The sequence below is a fragment of the Cryptomeria japonica genome, chromosome 10 (assembly GCF_030272615.1).
Source record: "Cryptomeria japonica chromosome 10, Sugi_1.0, whole genome shotgun sequence".
Classification (NCBI taxonomy): domain Eukaryota; kingdom Viridiplantae; phylum Streptophyta; class Pinopsida; order Cupressales; family Cupressaceae; genus Cryptomeria; species Cryptomeria japonica.
The window spans coordinates 98,582,595-98,602,639 of NC_081414.1; the positions used below are offsets into that span (position 1 = coordinate 98,582,595).

At 38.3% G+C, this 20,045-nt stretch overlaps 1 protein-coding gene across 1 annotated transcript in view; it reads right to left on the bottom strand.

The window, feature by feature from the left end:
• The window catches only part of LOC131060671 (zinc finger CCCH domain-containing protein 66), a 125,723-nt gene that overhangs the window by 68,792 nt on the left and 36,886 nt on the right, over positions 1–20,045 (bottom strand). The window contains exon 3 of the mRNA XM_057993992.2: positions 7,769–7,819. Within this exon, the coding sequence (XP_057849975.2) occupies positions 7,769–7,819 (51 nt within the window). The remainder of the gene's footprint in view (positions 1–7,768; positions 7,820–20,045) is intronic.

Consider the following 20,045-nt stretch of genomic DNA (forward strand, 5'->3'; position numbering starts at 1 on the left):
AAAAGATGACCTTGATTCTTTCTTCCAACTCTTGGATGCCCACATCTATCTCAATCTTGATTCGTCGGCCAAGGATGGTACACAATACTTCAAACACTTTATCCTAAATTGGATGGATGACACCTTCAACTTGATTGCATTTGGTGCTGATGTCCTCAAAAAGGACCTCTTTCATCTAGAGCAGAGCTGACCACTGTAGTATATGAGTTCCTCCATCCATTATCTTTTCTTGTGCCAAGATCCGTCTTGGTGTTTGCCTTATTACTTGCAGGACAGGAATAATAACATCTCTAGTATGAGCAAAAGCGGCTACAGTTATCAATAGATTATGGATAATCTCAAGGACCTGGATAGCTCGATGAATTGTCTTCATCATCCTTGTTGCAAACTCGACGGCTACCGTGTGGGATTTATCAATCCAAGAACTCATAAGTTGAACCAAGCTTTTGACCCTCTCTGCTTCGCCAACTGATTCAATAGGCAGCGCTTGCACAGGAGATACAGCTGGATCCTGACATCTCAAGGGCTGATTGAGATGACTAAAGTAGCCTCTCCAAGCACCGACCTCTCTCTCAAGCTTCTTATTCTTTTCCATTTCTTCCTTAAGTTTGCCCTTAAGTGCTTCAAATGAATCGGTTGCCTCATCCATTGCCTGTTCAGTAGTGAGTGGACCAAGCTCAAATGTTTCTACGTCATACTCATCTGCAAGAATTTCACCTTCATACTTGTCCACTACTGGTGTAGCTATCTACAATTTCCTGGATCCTGTCTCATCCCTTACCACTTTGGACATCTTCGTGGCCTTCCTCTTCTCCATTACTTCTTGAGAATTTCCTATAAGGCTCTCTAAGTCAATTACATCTTCTTCTTCTTCAATCACAATCACCCTTGTCAGTCTCTCTTTCAACCAATCTGGAATGGCAGATCTTGTCTCTCTCACTTATATTTCTTTAGGTAGTGGTTCATCTTCTCGGAGAGGAGATGTCGCCTCATCATCATTCTTATCTTCATGTAGCTCATTAATTTGGGGAGGCTGACTTGATGGAGGTGTCTGTCCTTTCTCTGGTTTGTCATTTTGCACCATGGATTCCATAGATTCATCAACATCAGGTACTATCTTCTCTTGACCTTCAACTTGACTTGCCCTCTTTCCATGTCGAGAAGATGTGCTCGATGGACGATCTCGATTGGCCTCTTGCTTCTTCTTGGAAGATTCCCTTTTCTCAGGTCTTTCTTTCCTCTTTGCGCCTCTAGGATGAGAAGTGTTCTCACTCACGCTAGCTTCTCCTTCATCTGGTCTAGCCTCCAAAGTGAAAGTCATTGACACATTCTGTTCTCTCAACTTCTGATGTTGTACGTCCACCCATCTGCGAGTACATGATAAAACAGGAGCCATCAAAGCTCTCAAGTCGAAAACCTCAGGCTCATTCCAATCTATCTTCACTCTTTTATCTTCTTTGTCATAGGATGATTGGAGATATCTGCCATTGTCCTGAGCTTGATCAGCTACTCTGTAAACTTTGCATTTCCTGATGAAATCTAAAGGTAATCTGGAATACATCTTTCTTTTCACTTCTAAATCACTTGAGAGATTCATCCAAAAGTCTTCTACCTGAAACTCATGTCCGTAATTCCTAGCAACTGTCTCCTCCATATAACCATAAGGATCAAAATTCTCTCGCGGGGCAAAGAAGGTGAATGAATACAAGGCTAATTCCTTCTCTGCATCCTCCGAAGCTTGAGTATTAGGACATACCTCAACTGAATTCCCCAATGTGATAGGTACAGGAACTCCATTTCCATGCTTGTGTCTGGATACCTTTGCACAAGCTGCCAACTGTCTGGTTACCTCAAGTAACACTATTATGTCTATCGGATACCTCGGCAACATGTAGGGAGGTGAAGGACACCCATGAACTCTGATGTATGTAAACTTTTGAAATTGGATGAACCATGCACCATACCTCTTCACAAGTTCTTGTGCATCCAGAGATAGTCGATTATGAATCCCACCTTGCAAAATCCTAGTGATGTTCATTGTGAAGGTATCATTGACTAACTTGTAGTCACTTCCAGGTGGATGATGCAGATGAACATAAGAGTCACAAACTCTCACTTCTCTGGGTCCTCTTCCGATCACTCCTCTGTGAGGTAGCCCTGCATACTCGAAACTCCTGATCAAGGCATATATGACATATGAGCTCATGTGGAACGACTTGGTAGACCTTAGTCTTCTCAACTGCACGTCCAGGCTATTGCTAATAATTCTGGCCCAATGAAGCGTTCCTTTTCCTTGGACTATCACCTGAATGAAGAAGAACATCCACTTTTCGAAGTAGAAGGCTTGAGGAGCCCCTGTAACTTGATTGAGCAAAGTTATCAAATCTCTGTACTCCTCCTGGAAATCAATCCTATGCGGTGTGTTGGGAATCTTGTTAAGGCGAGGACGACTTTTGAGCAACCAATTCTTGTTGATGAGATTCATTTAAGTGTCGGGATCATCTTCATACATTGACCTGGCTCCTTCTAGGCTTTTGTAAATCATATCTTTATGCTCTGGAAGATGGAGAGCCTCACTTATAGCCTCCTCTGAAAGGTAGGCTAAGGTGTTCCCTTCCTTGGATACGATCGATCTTGATTGTGAGTCATAATGGCGGACACATTCGATCATCAGCTCATGACACTTGACTGCTGGAGGGAAACCTGCCGCCTTGATGATGCCACTTTCAATTATCCTCTTCGCAACAGGTGATGGCTTGCCAATGTAGGGGACTTCTCGAAACTTCTTCACATTGAAGTTTCCCAAGTTGGTATCTCCGATATTGGTCCATTTGGACACGATCCTGGTCTCCAATTCGTCGTTCTTCTGATCTTCTTTGATGAGAGCTGGACGACTAGTGGATGCTCCTGCCTTTGGAGTCGCCATCTTGATACCTACACAACATTTCACAATTAGTAATATATCTTGGAGCGTAGAAATATAGAGTAAAGAGGAAGATTTAAGATTTTAATTAGGAAACTTCATGATAAACCTTGAGTTATCATTTCCTAATTAACCATGCAATATTTAGATTTTTCAAAACAAATGTTCAAAATTTAAATCTTCAACAATGGTGTTAAGATGATTTCGCCATACCTCCTCTTGAGTATTAAACTCTAAGAAATGATGCAAAAATAGATGAATTTCGCTAGGCAAAGCCCTCTCTTGAATGAATTGCGCCTCTTCTAGCTTGGAAAAGAATAAACTCCACCTCCTTCTAGTCTTCAACACTTGAAAGAAATTCGCTCCAAGCAAACCAGATTTCGCAACTCCAATTAGCTCTCCAAATTCGCACTTAAGGCAATGATCGAATGATTTGAAATGTAGAAAAACTCCTCCAATATATAGAGCGCTCACCCCTTTGCTCCCTCTAGGCCGACTTGGCAAAATGGAGGTTTAAAAAATAAATAAAATTCCAAAAAAAAGGGGGCCGACTTAGCAAAATAAATCAAAATAGTGCCTTGAGCGCTTTTATATTCAATTTTAATTTAATAAAAATTAATTTTAAGTGCCTTCAAAATAAAAGTTCGATTTTCTAAGGCTTAAAATCAATTTATTAAATGCCAAAATGCCTTTTATTTAATGCCAATTTAATTTTAATTTTCCAAATGCCTCAAAATTAGCAATTCTGGCAATCAAATGCAATTTGAAGAATATTAATTTTTAAAACAAGGCTTAATGAGATTTCATGAGGATTTCGCCCTGGACCCTCTCTGAGGGTCAGGAGCGATTTTTGAATTTTAGCCTTGAATATTTCCCATTTTGACTTGAAAATCTCCTGGAGGGTAAATTGATATCCAGTTAACGCGTTGCACTTCAAATTTGACATTTTTTTATGAGGAAAAATAGGTGAAAATATAAATTTCGCCCTGGACCCTCAGCAAGGGTCAGGAGCGATTTTTTATTTTCTAGCTGGAATCCACCTTGGCTCGATTGTTAAACTCACAATGTCACTTCCAAAATCCATTCCCTTATATTACCAAGTTAATTCATCAACAATTTTGGAGGAAATAATGTCCTTAAAGGCAATTTCGCTCTGGACCCTCTCTGAGGGTCAAGAGTGATTTTTCATTTTTTTGCTCAAATTTAGCCTTTTTCAACGTCCAAAATCTCTTCAAGATATTTCAACTAGGCTTTCCCACAGACTTCCAGACTTTGCTCCATCCAATTTGAGAGAAAAAGTGCAAGTTTGATGTTTTTCGCCCTGGACCCTCAGCAAGGGTCAGGAGCGATTTTTGTAATTTAGGCTTGATTCTTCATCATTTTTCATTAAAACTTTATTCATCATTTGGCAATGTCCTTCCTTAATCCACTCCAACCAAGTTCGCTTTGTTGTTGCAAGGTAAAATGAGGATTTTCAACAATATCGCTTTGGGCCCTCTCTGAGGGTCAGGAGCAATTTTCGCTCTGGGCCCTCTCTGAGGGTCAGGAGTGATTTTTTGGTTTTAGACACATTTCTCCATCCTTTGGACTCCAAATTGCCTCTAAGGCATAAAACATCATCTCTTCTTCCTATCCACACAAGATTTTGTCTCAATTCCACAAACAAAGGAGAGAATCATGAAAATCGCTATGGGCCCTCTCTGAGGGTCAGGAGCGATTTTTGTAATTGCCTTCAAAATACTGACTCTTAACAATCTCTATTCACTTCAAGGCAATTTAAACATCATTTCGAGCTCATGTCTAGGCTTGTCTTGCCTCAAACTTGGATGAAAAGTTCCTATATTAGGTTTTTCGCCCTAGGCCTTCTCTGAGGGTCAGAAGCGATTTTTGGTTTTGGCTTGATTTCCTCTTTTGTTGATCATCCAAATTATATTCAACGGATACAACATGCTTTCCTTCATCCCTTCCAATCATAAAAATCACTTTGATCTTGCAAGAATAGTGCACTTTTGAAAATCTCGCTCTGGACCCTCTCTGAGGGTCAGGAGCGATTTTTGCTACCTGGACCAAAATGCTTCACTTTTCATCTCGAAATTTCTTTGCTAAGGAAGATGTCGCCTTGCTTCACGCTATGAATATAAATTTATGTCTAAGAAAGGTCAAAAAATGTGCACACAAAGAAAATCGCTTTGGACCCTCTCTGAGGGTCAGGGGCGATTTTACCTTTCCTGGGCAAAACTCCTTCAATTCATCATCTTCAATCAAGTCTGGATACTTTATTATGCTCACTTCATCCACCCCCATGCCTTTGACATCTCAAATCAATCAAATAAGGCTAGAAATGACCTCTATAAGATTTTTCGCTCTGGGCCCTTAGCAAGGGTCAGAAGCGATTTTTCTGTTTTCAACAAGATCCTTCATCATTTCAAGTCAAAACTTCTTCAGGTGGGTGGAGAAAGTCATTTATCTTCCATTCATGATCAGTCTTTTTCTATTGCAAAATGAAGGAAATCAAAATCTCGCCCTGGGCCCTCTCTGAGGGTCAGGAGCGATTTTTCCCTCTTAGGCCAAAAATCATCACTTTTCCTGCTTTCAAAACTTCAATCGCCCTCAGTGATGTTCAATCATCCTTCCGGGAGACCCTGCACAAAGCACATTAGAAAAGTCAGTGACAAATATGACTTAAACAATATTTTTGCCCTGGACCCTCAGCAAGGGTCAGGAGCAATTTTTCTCCTTTTAGGCCAAATAGCTTCAAATTTAAGTCTCAAATCACTTCGCAAGGCAAAGTCAGGTCATTTTCAAGGCCAGGAACCAGTTAGCAAGTCCATCAAAAACAAGAAATTGCACTCAGGATAAAATTCGCCCTGGGCCCTCTCTGAGGGTCAGGAGCGATTTTCTTGTTTCAGGCATCATCTCACTTCAAAAAAAAGGATCAAAACTTACCCTAGGCAAGAACACACAATTTCTCCTTCAAAAATGCTAACACTTAGTCAAAATTGGATTTCACCTTAAAACCCCTATTAGACCTAACCTAAGACCTATTTGACTCCCCTGAAAGGCTTACCTTATTTCAATCGTCTCAATTCTTCGGGAGGACACTTAACAATTCTTCAAAATTTAACTGGACTCAGCCTGAATAACATCCAAAAGAAACCCCTAAGGTTTAGCCCTAGCCCAGGCAGACAACTCACTCACTCAAAACCCTAAAACAGAGAGAAGAACAAGCAGAGAGAAAGCAAAAAACAAAGCGAAAAGAGGGGGTCCCCAGTCTAATGGGGCAATGTGTGAAATGGTCACAACAGGTTCACATGAAGGTGGCCTGGGTATGCACAAGTTTCTGCCCAAGCACCTTCATTTCGATATGGGTCCTCACAAAAGGTGCTTAGGCAAGACCCTACAAATACCCAAGACACTCATATGGTGGAACACATACTTACACACATTCGAGACAAGACCAAGACCCCATAGGGGCATATCCCATAACGTAGATATTTTTATTGTAGGACTTCTACCTATGGAACATGTGCCAAACTAGCTCTGAACCCAATGCCAAATTGTGAGCTCCTAAGTTCTAGGCATTTAATTGAAGCTTAATATTCTTGCAATATGTCCTTGGATTCTCAAGGTTGTATTGAAAAAGATCTTATACTTTTCCTTGTTAATAAGCTATATTGATGTTGTTGCACAACATTCCAAACTTTTGCCAAAATTTTGCTTCCCTACACTCAAGCTTTTCCAAACAGAATGGTATTATCTACAAAGTGCCTATATGACACTGACTTCAAAATTTGAACAATTTTTATCCCAGATATTTGCTAAGAAGGTGCTCCAAATTATCTGCCGTAAGTATAAAAAGATAGGGCACTAGGAGGTCTCCTTGATGAAGACCTCTGGAGATTTGAAAGAAACCAAGTGGAAGCCATTGAGTAAAATCAAGAACCAAGCACTTGTCACAACTGTAGAAACCAGCAAGGGAGCAACTGGCCAAAACTGATAACCAAGCACCCACACAACATCAGAAATCTAATCTGCTCATTTTAAATCAAAAGCATAGGCAATTAGAATCTGTAGTAGGAAGCTCCAAGACAAAATGATCATATTCTTTTGCTAAATCTAGCTTTATTACCATTGCTCTAACTCTTAATTGAACTAGGGAACGCAAAATTTCATGAGAAATAAGCATACCATCCAATATATGCCACATAGCCCAAATTAAGGCCTTTGAAACCACATAAACCTTCAAGGCACGCACCATTTTCGCAATTTTATCAATTTATGGCAAAATTAGGCATTTGACACAATTTTGTTTATAAAAATGTTTTTAAAAAAATGATTTTTATTTTTTCTGGTTTGAGTTGCCTTTTGGTCCCCTTGGGTTCATGCAAGAGTGACCTAAGTATTGCCCAAGGTCCCACCCCCAGGGCGCCAGGTGGACCCTGGGCATACCCAGGCCACTCCAATCACAAGGCTCATACTCGCACCCATTTGATACAAGATCAAGACCCCATAGCAGCATACCTGGTAACTTAGATAAAAATTACAATCAATATGCAACAGGGAAAGAACAGTTAAATACAGACACATGTATCCCTCTCCATAATACCTGCTAAAACCGAAAAAATGGGGCTAAAAACTTCTAATACTTATTATTTTAGGGCATGCTATTCAGCAGAGCAATGAATGCAGATATGCAAAGCACAAGAGAAAAGGAACTGGATGAAAACAATGCCTTTAAACCCAAAATGAAAAAAGAATGACAATGTCACATAGGTGCTTCCCTGCATAGTATGTTGAAAATTATCATGACAGCAAGCAATAACACACAATCAGAACCAATTATACCTGGCATTCAGTTTGTCCAACCTTGTTAGGTGGGTCTCCAGTTTGAGAAGCCTGCAAAACATAATATTTAGCTTCAGTGAATTCAAATTAGAGAAACATGGAACATCCTGTAATCCCCTAGAGATAACAAAATATGAAAGATCTGTGTTCAACTTTAACTATTTTTTCCATTTTAATAAATGATACTAAATGTGTGATTAACCCCTTGGCAGGATACCAAAGCTATGTTGATCCAGCCCATGCAATTAATAGAATTTATTATTACATATAACAAGTCTAGAATAATTTCTGTCTAAACTGCTGCTATTATAAATCACACAAGATACGTCACATGGCCAAATTGTGTATGCTTCTTTTCCCTACAAATAGATTCCAAAACATAACTATCTTAATTACAACAGCTTCAAACATAATCTAACTCATTTCATCACCCGTGCTCAAGGAATTCTGTCCATGGCTTTCCATGCCATATGATGGAATCAGATTGTAAACAGATCAAAGCAAATGTAAAATTTCAAAGCAAAAAAAAGAATGATGAAACCACAGTAGGGAAAATAGCCAAATAATTTTGGAGGTTGACAAAACAAAATAACTATCACAGGGAATCATTGCATTAAGGTCTCTTTATCTTTAGCATATAGAGTAGACAAATTCTACATTCACTTGATGAATATAATTCAGGCATTAAGCAACCCAGATGCAGCAGTAATCATGAAACAAAATTAAAAAGACATTGTGATTAGAAATGAATCCACATCTCATTAATATAATTTTGCATGGAGGAGACAGATAAGCGAAGGTTAATCCAACACCCATTCCGTAATGGCAATCAAATGACCAACTTGCAGCTAACTGAAAACTTAGACAGCTTGTATAATATTGCTTAAGCTGAGACCAAAACAAATTTGGAGAAACATATGGCTAAAATAGAAGTTCCAAAAAAAAAAAAGGTTAGTGGTTTGGCCAAATAATTTCAGGAAAATATTTAGTGGTCTAACCACGATGATATAAGGAAAATAAATTAAAACATGAATATAAAGCAAAAAATTCAGTACTACTAACCTCAGATTCAAATGAGAACATCTCAATAAATCAAAAGAAAAAATGCAAGCAAAAAATGCCATATCTTTTGTACATACACAAGTTAAAATCAGCACCCACTTCATAAATGAGTATAACTCAAATATGAGACGCAATTAAATGCAACAGTCTTCATGAAAAGAAATTAGAAAAATCCTACAGTTAGAAATGAACTCTCAATCTAATTAATGCAATGGTGCATATGTGAGTCAGATGAACAAATGGTAACAATCATTATATAATGGCAATGAAATGACTGACTTGCATAACTAGCCAAAACTTAGGTAGCTCCTAAAATGTCCCTAAAGCTGAGACCTGGAACAAATTTGGAGACACTATGGCTAATATTAAAAATTGCAGTCTGACCATGATATTCTCAGGAAAATAGATTACAAGTTGGCTCTAAAGCAGACCTTTAAGTACTAGTAACAACAATTAAGTATCAGGAACAGATAAGAACATCACAACAAATGAACAATTGACGCAATTGAAATAGCTTAATATAGCAATCAAGAAGTTCATTCTGATAAAAAAAATTTAGTTAAAATGGCATCTGGAAAGGACCTAATTCGTCGATTAAAAAATATGCCCCCAAAGACTCACACAGGCATTGTCATCAATTAACTGGAAGCTAATATCATGGGACTGTAGAACCAAAACAACTCCTACCACGGCAATCATATTAATTCAACCAAGGTGCTTACCCAGTAAATGCCACTTACTCTATGTCTTCACCTATGCCTTGCATATCTAACATACTACAAATAAAAGATTAAAACTGGTTTACTTTTCCTATCACTACTAAAGAAACTCCAGTTATCAATGTTGTCTATCTTGCATGTCAATGCACCATAGCTATAATTTATGTTTGTGGACAGCAACTAATGCTTACGTACTCAAGAGCCAAAGCTCTGATCTGCATCATTCAAGATTATGGATTAGCTAAACAGCTAACTTAGCAATAAGTTACAGGTAAACTCATATTTCAAGAGTTTCTTTCCAGTTCTTAGCCATTTATTGTCCCATATGATTCAATTGCAAGCCTTTGACAGCTACAACAGTAACAAAGTTAAGCTGCAAACTAATCGGGTTGGTCAATTCGAACCATAAAATCATTTACCATGTCAAATTACCAAAGTTGCATGGTGCCAGAGGAGCAGAGGTGAGTGTGAGAACTGTCTGTGTGTACTTGTGCGTGTGTGTGCACATGCATCTGTATGTGTGTATTTGCATGCCTACAAATACTGTGAACAGAGTGTAGATGTTGCATTGTAAGAGGACATGTCTACATTGATGGCCTAATTCAATTCACTTCAAAAACAAGCTATGGAAACAATTTTGATCAGACCTCAATTAATCTTAACTAGCATTCTTGATGATTTTTTTCCAGGACTTCGTCACTTTGCAGAAAAGATTTGGCTGACATGAATACGAAGACAGTCAAAAGGAAACATTTGTTATTTGGATTTTTCAACATTACTCTCTTTCAAAGGCATACCTGCTGGAGGAGAGGTGTTGTATACAACAACCACCCATAATTTGTGGATTTCATAAATAAATTGGTGCACTTAAATGGTAAGAAATCGAATCTGCATTGTCTTCATATCTTCAATGTTGTAAATCAATTTTGAAGTCATCTATTGCAAACTTGCAATTGAAGTATAACTTGGAATTATAATCATTTGTTGTTGATCTTGCATACAAGTTTTAAGAGACTGAAAGGATATTTTAAGATTGGTGATATTTTGATAAATTCCAACTTCATGAAGTCCTTCAAATAGAAATATCTACACCAAAGGTTCAGAAGATGATAGTCATTCTTATTAGTAAACATGACGTTTCCACAGTCCATTAAACAAATTATTATGCTTTTTAAAATCAACTATATAAGTTTTCTTTTTGCATCAGTGTTTCAGATCACATTCTATGACCCACAATTAAGATGCAAAAATGGGTGACCAATAAGTAAATTATTTACAAAGGGCGTAGATCATCAACATATTTAGTCATCAAAGTCTGCAATCCTAAATAACATTTCTCAAAAAAATAATAAATTATTAGTATGTAGTGACCAAAGTCTAGAATGAATTGGTGTTTGATGACCTACAGGCTTATTAATTAACTTCCTTCTTTTTTTCCAATTAATTAGTGAGGATTTGCCTTTGAGGCCTACACTCCATGCAATTGTCCACCAAGGACCACATGTCCACAACATGACTATAAACAAATTAGTATGATTTTGGAATCAAATGTGTAGGTACTTTTTTGTATTAATGTTTTGGATCACACTATAAGAAAAAATCAGGAAATCAAAAGCTCTTGATGATGCTGAGAAACTCACAGATGACTTGAAAAACCAGATTGAAAAAGCGAGGAAATTGAAGAAAAAAATAGAAATCGGATTACGTCAAAAGAAGAGGACTGTAAGAAACTTGAAGCTAAAATTGCCTCACTTAGAAATTTAGAAAAATCTTCTACATTGCTGAATAATGAGAAGATAAATCAGATAAGTTCCTTGTCTCTAGATGATCTTTTAGGCTCACAAAAACAGTAAATTGATAAAAGTGGAGTTGGCCATGAAGAAGGTCAATGCTCTAAATCCACTAAAGGAGAACAGCAGAAGATTGATGCTAATAATACAAGAGATACATCATCTAAAATCAAAAATAGTACCTTCAAAAAGTCTCCTATTTCCGGACAAGCTCATATGACCAAGTAAAACAACTCCTACTTTTATGGTTATTGTTTTACTTGTAATTATTTTGGACACAGCCATAAATTGTAGAGTGTTTGCTAGAAGAGATTTTAGTTTTGTGAATAGGAATTCATTTGCTCTTTTGAGAAATTACAATGTTATTTGTTATTAATGCAATAATTTTGGTCATACTGCAAGAGTTTGTAAAAGTGGCATGATAGATTTTGTTGATGATATAGCGTCGGTAGATTTAATATCAGATTTAATGATTAAACATGCGTTATTGAGTTTGACTTATCGGATTTGTTTCAAAGGGTCCGGCTTTTGGTTAAAGTCCGCCACCCCTCATTTGAAGGCATGCGATGCTTCATGAAGGTCATGCCTCCTTGATGAGACCCAACTCTTGGATATCTCATTTCGACAGATATATATGGACATGGTCTTCCCTCTTTGGAACAGAGATTAGACAGCAAGTTCGATCATAATCAGGCAGATCAAATTCATGTACAAGCAGATCAATTGATGGTGAGAAATTTATGTAGCGTGCTCGGGGGTGACGATAAGAGCTTATCATCTATGGTTGGGAAGGCAACAGATTTGATGTTTGCCTGTGGTTAACAAGCACCACCATAAAATCAACATGGTATCAGAGCAGGTTCCTTCTATAGAGCCTACCCGCTTGAAGGTAGATCCTGTGCTCTCAAGGGAAATTCAATCAGAAACAATTGCAGATTTAAGATCTCTTCCAGATCGAAAGGCGACTACAGAGGATAATGCAGCGATTACACTCACTAACCTCCGCTCTTCACAGTAGCGTCCGTCAAGCGTCTAAACAAATCAGGTGGCAATCAGGGGATCGAGTCTCCCCAAGCCTCGAGAACAAGTATGATGGCCCAAAATCCTTTGCGTCCGAAGTTCCATGGGGAAACGCAAACATCAACCTGTGCAAAAAGTTGCCTGCTGCCTAGTCACAGGATTTCGCCCAAGATTTCAAAGCTCGACATTGTCAGCATTGAAAGATGCCATCTTATGACTCGAACTCAAGCTACTATGGTTGGAGAGGTTTTTGTGCTCGATACAAATTCTTTGAAGAAGAAGAAAGGGCTAGAGACGGAGCCCGCAGCCCTGTGGAATCGATACTTGGATTGGCTTTATCAGCACAAGGAGCTCGGATTGTACATCGATGTCAGCCGAATCGGGTTTACGGATGAATTCGTGGAGGCGATGGAACCCAAGTTTCAAAGCACTTTTAAGGCCTTGGAAGAGCTTGAGGCTGGTTCGATTGCCAATCCGGACGAGGGCCGCATGGTCGGGTATTATTGGCTCAATAAGTCTAGTATTGCTCCCAATCCTAATTTGCGGCAGCAGATTGATAGAACGCTCAACGCCATCTGCAAGTTTGCTGACAATGTAATCAACATCAAGGACGGCCTCTCTACTCAAAGCATCGCCCGATTCTTGTTGCCAGCTTCCCAATGTGAATTCACTTTAAATTTGGTTTTGGAAGAGTTGCAGAAGGATCCGTGGGTGGCACAGACAGATGCAAGAGCTGCACGTTGCACTGGCACTGCTCTCAGCATGGCCGTGGGGTTGGTTGGGGCTTGTGTGCCTGGCACTGCTGCCAGAATTATGCTTTTCATTGGCGGTCCATCTACCCAAGGTTCAGGCACTGACGAATCTCTATTCAAGGAAGGAAGATTGGTTGCATTTCTTCGCAGAGGAAGAATCAACATTCAGAGTGACTCTGACATATCGTTAGAAGTAACCTTGGACGAAGAGGTCAGAAGGTTGATATTTGCTTCAGAGGGAGCTTGTTTTTCAGCTTCATAGGGAGCCTAACATTTTAGCTTCAAAGGGAGCCTGACATTTGAATTTCAAAGGGAGCCACGTCATCATGAAGATTTAGTTAATGCATTTTTCTCTGTGATGGAGAAATTTGAGGTGAAAGCCCTTGTTAATGAGTTCTTCTCTGAGAGAGAGAAGTTCGAGGTGCAATCCCTTGTTAATGAGTTCTTTTCTGTGAGAGAGAAGTTCAAGGTGCAATCCCTTGTTAATGAGTTCTTCTCTAAGAAAGAGAAGTTCGAGGTGAAATCCCTTGTTAATGAGTTCTTCTCTGTGAGGAGAAGTTCGAGGTGCAATCCCTTGTTAATGCATTCTTCTCTAGGAAAAGTTTGAGGTGAAAGCCCTCGTTCCACCCTCTGCGAGTAGGTATGGTGGATCCACCCTCTACGAGTAGGCATGGTGGAGATGCATTCTTCTCTGTGAGAGAAGTTTGAGGTTTCAGCCCTTGTTATGCATTCTTCTCTATGAGAGAAGTTTGAGGTATCAGCCCTTGTTATGCATTCTTCTCTGTGAGAGAAGTTTAAGGTATCAGCGCTTGTTATGCATTCTTCTCTGTGAGAGAAGTTTGAGGTATCAACCCTTGTTGTGCATTCTTCTCTGTTCCACCCTCTGCGAGTAGGTATGGTGGATCCACCCTCTGCAAGTAGGTATAGTGGATGTCATGTGAGAGACTCCATGACTTAGCATTTGTGTGTATTCACCCTCTGGGAGTAGCCATTGTGGTCAAACATCACGATGAGGTGATAAGCTTCTTTCATTCACATGAGTGTAATCATTGTGTTAGTAATCACGATGAGGTGATGTGACTTATAGAGATTAAGAAGGATTCCTCCCTAGCCAAGAGGGAGTGTTGATGATATAGCGTCGGTAGAAATCCTACAGGCCGACTCAGCAAGATCAAATGTGTGAATGGCCTATTGGCCTTACACATTTGATGAATCTATTAACTTATATTAATCCTTTAATATCTTTATTGAGTCACATATGCATTATCAGGTTTAATGATTAGACATACATTATCAAGTTTGACTTATCGGATTTGTTTCAAAGGGGCCGACTTTTGGTTAAAGTCCGCCACCCCTCATTTGAAGGCATGCGATGCTTCATGAAGGTCATCCTTGATGAGACCCGACTCTTGGATATCTTCTTTCGACGGATATATATGGACGTGGTCTTCCCTCTTTGGAACAGAGATTAGACAGCAAATTCGATCATAATCAGGCAAATCGAATTCATGTGCAAGCAGATCAATTGATGGTGAGAAATTTATGTAACGTGCTCGGGGGTGACGATAAGAGCTTATCGTCTATGGTTGGGAAGGCAACAAATCTAATGTTTGCCTGTGGTTAACGAGCAACAGATTTTACCAAGAAGGTTGTGTCAAAGGATAAGGTAAAGGAAAGTACTAAAGTCTGGAGAAAGAAGGAGAAACAAATTACTGAAGAGTCCTTGATTGTGCAAACAGCCTTACTTGCACAAAATGAGAGGGACATTTGGTATGTAGATAGTGGCTGCTCTAGACATATGACTAGAAATGACAATAAGTTCTTGACTCTCAAGAAATCTAATGGAGGCAAGGTGAGGTTTGGAGGTAATTCATCAACAAAGGTGGTAGGTAAAGGTACACTCATGTTGAATAATGGCAAGAGTAAAGTTGAAAATGTGTTGTTTGTGGAAGGTCTTAAACACAATTTGCTGAGTGTTAGTCAAATATGTGATCATGGACATTGCTTAATTTTAAATTTAGATTGTTGTAGAATTAGTAAAGATGGTGTACACATTGTTGAAGCTAGTAGGGCAGATAATAACTTGTATATTCTTGATGATGTTAGGAGTGGAATATGTTGTTTAAGTCAGTTTGATGAAACATGGTTATGGCACAGGAGATTGGGACACATGAACATTGATAGTCTCATTCAAATTAGCAGAAAGGAAGTTGTTAGAGACCTACCACAGCTTACTAAACCTTCTGACACTGTGTGTAAGGAATGCCAACTAGGCAAACAAACAAGGAGAAACTTTAAATCAAAGGAGTATTCAAGCACTTAACCTCTTGAGCTGATAAACATTGATTTGCGTGGTCCGACAAAAACTGCAAGCATGCAAGGTGAGAAATATTTTATGCTCTTGATTGACGATTATTCACGTATGACTTCGGCTACTTTTTTGAAGGAGAAATCAGAGGCTCTAGAGAAATTCAAGGCTTTTAAAGCTTTGGTTGAAAATGAGAAAAGTTTGAAAATCAAGTGCCTACGTTCAGACAATGGAGGAGAGTTTACAACCAATGACTTCACAAGTTTTTGTGATAAGTATGGAATTAAGAGATAGTATTCAGCGGCTAGAACACCTCAACAAAATGATGATGTTGAGAGGAAGATAAGATCAGTCCAAGAGATGGCATGAATTATGATGAATGAATCCAAAGTGAGTGATTGTTTTTGGAAGGAAGCAGTCCATACAGCTGTCTAATTCATAACAGAGGGCTGACCAGAGCAAAACACAAGACACCATATGAACTATAAAACAGTAAGGCAGCATCTGTTAAGTATTTTAAAGTTTTTGGCAGCCCTTTTCACATTAAAAGAGATGAAGACAATTTAGGTAAAAGTTGATCCTACAGCTGATGAGGGCATCTTTTTAGGGTTTCTTCTAAGAGTGAAGCTTATAAATGTTTTAACAAGAGATTACATAAAATTGTTGAAAGTACTAATGTTAGAGTTCATGAGATAATTGCAAGGTTGTGATGATAATTTGCAAAATGGTGAAGTTAAAAGTGTTGATCACCAACCTTCTTCTAGTCTGCAAACTAGGACAGCAAGCAATAATGATGGAAATACTACTGAAAAAAGGTCAAAATGAAGTTGATGATACACATTCAGATAATGAAGCAGCAGATAACCAGTTGGGAACAACAAATGTATCAACTGGATATACACCTTCTCATCATCAAGATAAGACCAGATTTAGAACGTTTTTGAAGACTCTTAATTTTGTTCAAAAGAATCATCCTATTGAACAGATTTTGCAAAAGGACAGACCTAGAGCTACAAGAAGAAATGTAAATTATTATGAGGATGATGATATCTCTTTGCTGTCAATGATTGAACCTAAGAATTTTGAAGAGGCAGCTGAAGACAAACACTAGGTAGCAGCCATGAAAGAGGAACTTGATCAAATTCAGAAAAGTGGAACATGGGAACTTGTTCCTCGGCCCAAAGACAAAAATGTGATAAGCACAAAATGGGTCTACAGAAACAAACTAAATGAAGATGGCCAATTGGTAAGAAACAAGGCAAGGCTTGTGGGCAAGGCTTATGCTCAGGTAGAGGGTATCAACTTTGATGAAACCTTTGCTCCTATTGCACATTTAGAAACAATTAGAATGTTCTTAGCATTTGCTTCTTTTAGAGGTTTTAAATTTTTTTCAAATGGATGTCAAATCTACCTTTTTGAATGGTAATTTGAATGAAGTTTATGTAGAACACCCTGATGGATTTGTGTTATAAAAAAATCAGAACTATGTTTGCAAGCTAAAAAAGGCTCTTTATGGTCTTAAACAAGCACCACGTGCTTGGTATGATAGGCTAGACTGTTATCTACAACAGCAAGGGTTCAAAAAAGGAATAGCAGACAGCAACTTATATGTAAAAGAAGAAGGTAACCACATGCTGATTGCAGTTGTTTATGTTGATGATCTGATATTTGGTAGTGACTGTGAACAAATGTGTAAGGGTTTTGCTACCAATATGAAGATGGAGTTTGAAATGTCTATGTTGGGAGAATTATCCTTCTTCCTTGGGCTGCAAATTCATCAATCTAAGGAAGTTATCTTTATTTCTCAAACTAAATACATTAGAGAAATGCTTAAAAGGTTTAAGATGGAAGATTGTAATCCAATAAACACTCCTGTGTTGGTAGGCTGTAAAACTTAGTAAGGATGATAAGTCTCCTAAAGCTAATCAAACACTTTACAGGTCAATGATAGGGAGTTTGTTGTCTGTTACAGCCACTGGACCTGTTGCTAAATTCCAAGCTACTCCTAAAGAGACTCATGTTTACGCTATTAAAAGAATTTTCAAGTATCTCAAGGGTACTATGGACTACAGGCTTTGGTATCCTAAAGGCAATAATTTCACACTTACAGCTTATGCAGATGCAGATTGGGGTGGCTCGGTTGATGATATGAAGAGTGCAAGTGGAGGTGCATTCTTCCTTGGGAGTTGCTTAGTTTCTTGGCTTAGTGAAAAGCAAGCATCTATTTCTTTATCTACAGTCGAAGCGGAGTATATTGCAGCGATGTCATGTTGCATACAAGTTCTTTGGATGAAGCAAACTTTGAGGGACATAAAGATAGAATTTAATCATCCAGTTTCTATTTTTTGTGACAACATGAACGCCATTAATATTTCTAAGAATCCAATTATGCACTCTAGGAATAAGCATATTCCTATAAAGTATCATTTTTTAAGAGAACAAGTGAGTAATTAGGAGGTTAAATTGGAATATGTTTCAACTAAAGAGCAAATTTCAAATCTGTTCACTAAGCCTTTCTCAAGAGACGCCTTTGAACGTTTGAGACAAAAATTGGGAGTGATTTCACTCCATCATTGAAGAGTTGTCCTTCTCAGGGGGAGCGTTTATTGTTCTATTCTATGCCCCATTTTAGTTTTGCAATTGAAAACCAGTCATTGATGTCAAAGGGAAAGCAGCATTTCAGGGTGAGCAATGTTCCAAGGTTGGTCAGTTTGTTTTAGACCAGTGTTCTTTGTTCAGTTCAGTTTCAGTTGGGTTGCCATCAATGACAAAGGGAGGAGATTGTTGAGTATGTTGTCATTGATGTCAAAGGTTGATGATCCCGGTCATATAAATCTCAGAGGTTTATTCAAAGTATTAGAAACTTGGTTGAGCTACTTGCTTGCGTGCTTGACGTGCTTGAGCTGCTTAAGCTGGTTGTGTGTCTGCATCAGCTGCTTGCTTGTTCTTTTTTTTTTCACATGCCAAATCATATTTCTTGCCAAGTCAGATGTGTCATGTTCGTGCTTGAATTAAAAAGGGAAATTCAAAGGTGATGTGACTTATTTGCTTTAGTGGAACTAAAAGTTTAGTTAAATGTTTCCATACACTCCTAAACGTTGATGGCTGAAGTCTTGTATGCAATGTAATTACTGACCATCTTGCAGACCAAAGCCGCAAGGACCTTTTTGACCATCTATTCTTGGTGCGCCAGCTGCATATGTGTAACGTTTTGCAGAAGAGGAGTCGGAGATTTTATTAGCATCAAGCATATTCACTTCCATCAAGCAAGCATAACATAATATCATTTTTTTTTAAACCGTATGGTGCATGCTAGGTGTTTTTTCAGATTGGAGAAATTCGTTTTTGAAATGCTTCCAAAAAACATTCATTTCTCTTCTACCGGGTATATATTCTATATTTTTTCTCTCTCTAGTATATTCCGGGAGATTCTAACATAAACCATACTCGAGCAATACATGTTATAGTTTCATTAGACTGGAGTAATATGTGTTTGGTTACAGTTGCATTGCTATTTGAAGGACTGGGCGTTACATGTTTGGTGAACTGTTTTGCAGATTTGTAGTAGTGTGTTGTTTGTTTTGGACAGCTGTGTGGTATTTTCTTGTTGAAAGAAGCTTATAAACGGTGTGAAGAGGTATCGGTTTCTTTGAGAGCCTATTTTTGACATATTACATACGTGTATGGAATTCTGTGTTGTTTTTTCGAAGAGTGGACATGTATGCATTTCAAGTGGGCATTGAATTGTTTTTTTTAAAGAAGCATTGTGAATTGATAAAGCTTGAAAAATGAGTTTCATAAGAGGATGTCGTATATTCTGAATATGTTGTTATAGATGGTGCATGTGAGGGGGTTAACTTTTTTTTTAATTGAAGTATGGGATGTTTCCAAAAGAGAGGAAAGACTTTACAGCTGCCATGTATAGTGGGAGTGAGGCAATTTTTTAAAGGATTCAAAGTTATGTTTTATTGGAGAAAAATGATTAGCAGTTGCATTTACGACTGGGCAGAACTATGAAACAGTCTGAGATGTGCTTAAGGGGAGCTGCTATTTATTTCGGGTGCTGTTATTGCATCTTTAGATTGCTAAATATGTTTTCTGAGTATTTTAGAGGATTGCTTCTGAATATCTTTCACATTAAAGGACATCATATATATATTTTTCTTGTTGGTAATAAAAGAGTTGTATATATTCAGAGAGGTTTTATTGTATCTTGTTTTTAAGTTTGTACACAATCTAGGGTTGATGCTTCAAAAGAACTATAGTTGGTGCTCTCTGTGAGTCGGTGCTCACTTTTGTATTTCGGGTTGGTGCCCATTTTTGTTAAATAAAAGCTTTGCATGCCGTGGTTTTTTACCCGAAAGGGTTTTCCACGAGAAATTTGGCGTATGCATCTTTATGATTGCTCTTTTCATGTTTTAGGTGGTTTTAAGTTTTCTAAAAATTTAAACATCTGCAATACTAATTCACCCCCCTCCCCCCATGGTCTCAGTATTGCCTGTGTGCTCTTCAGAATATCTATCATGTTGTTTGACAAATTGATGCTGAAGTAGTATTTTTATTTTATGGTGGTTTTGTTATATCATGTTCTATTCTGGAATAAATTGTTGTTTTTAGGCTCCAAAT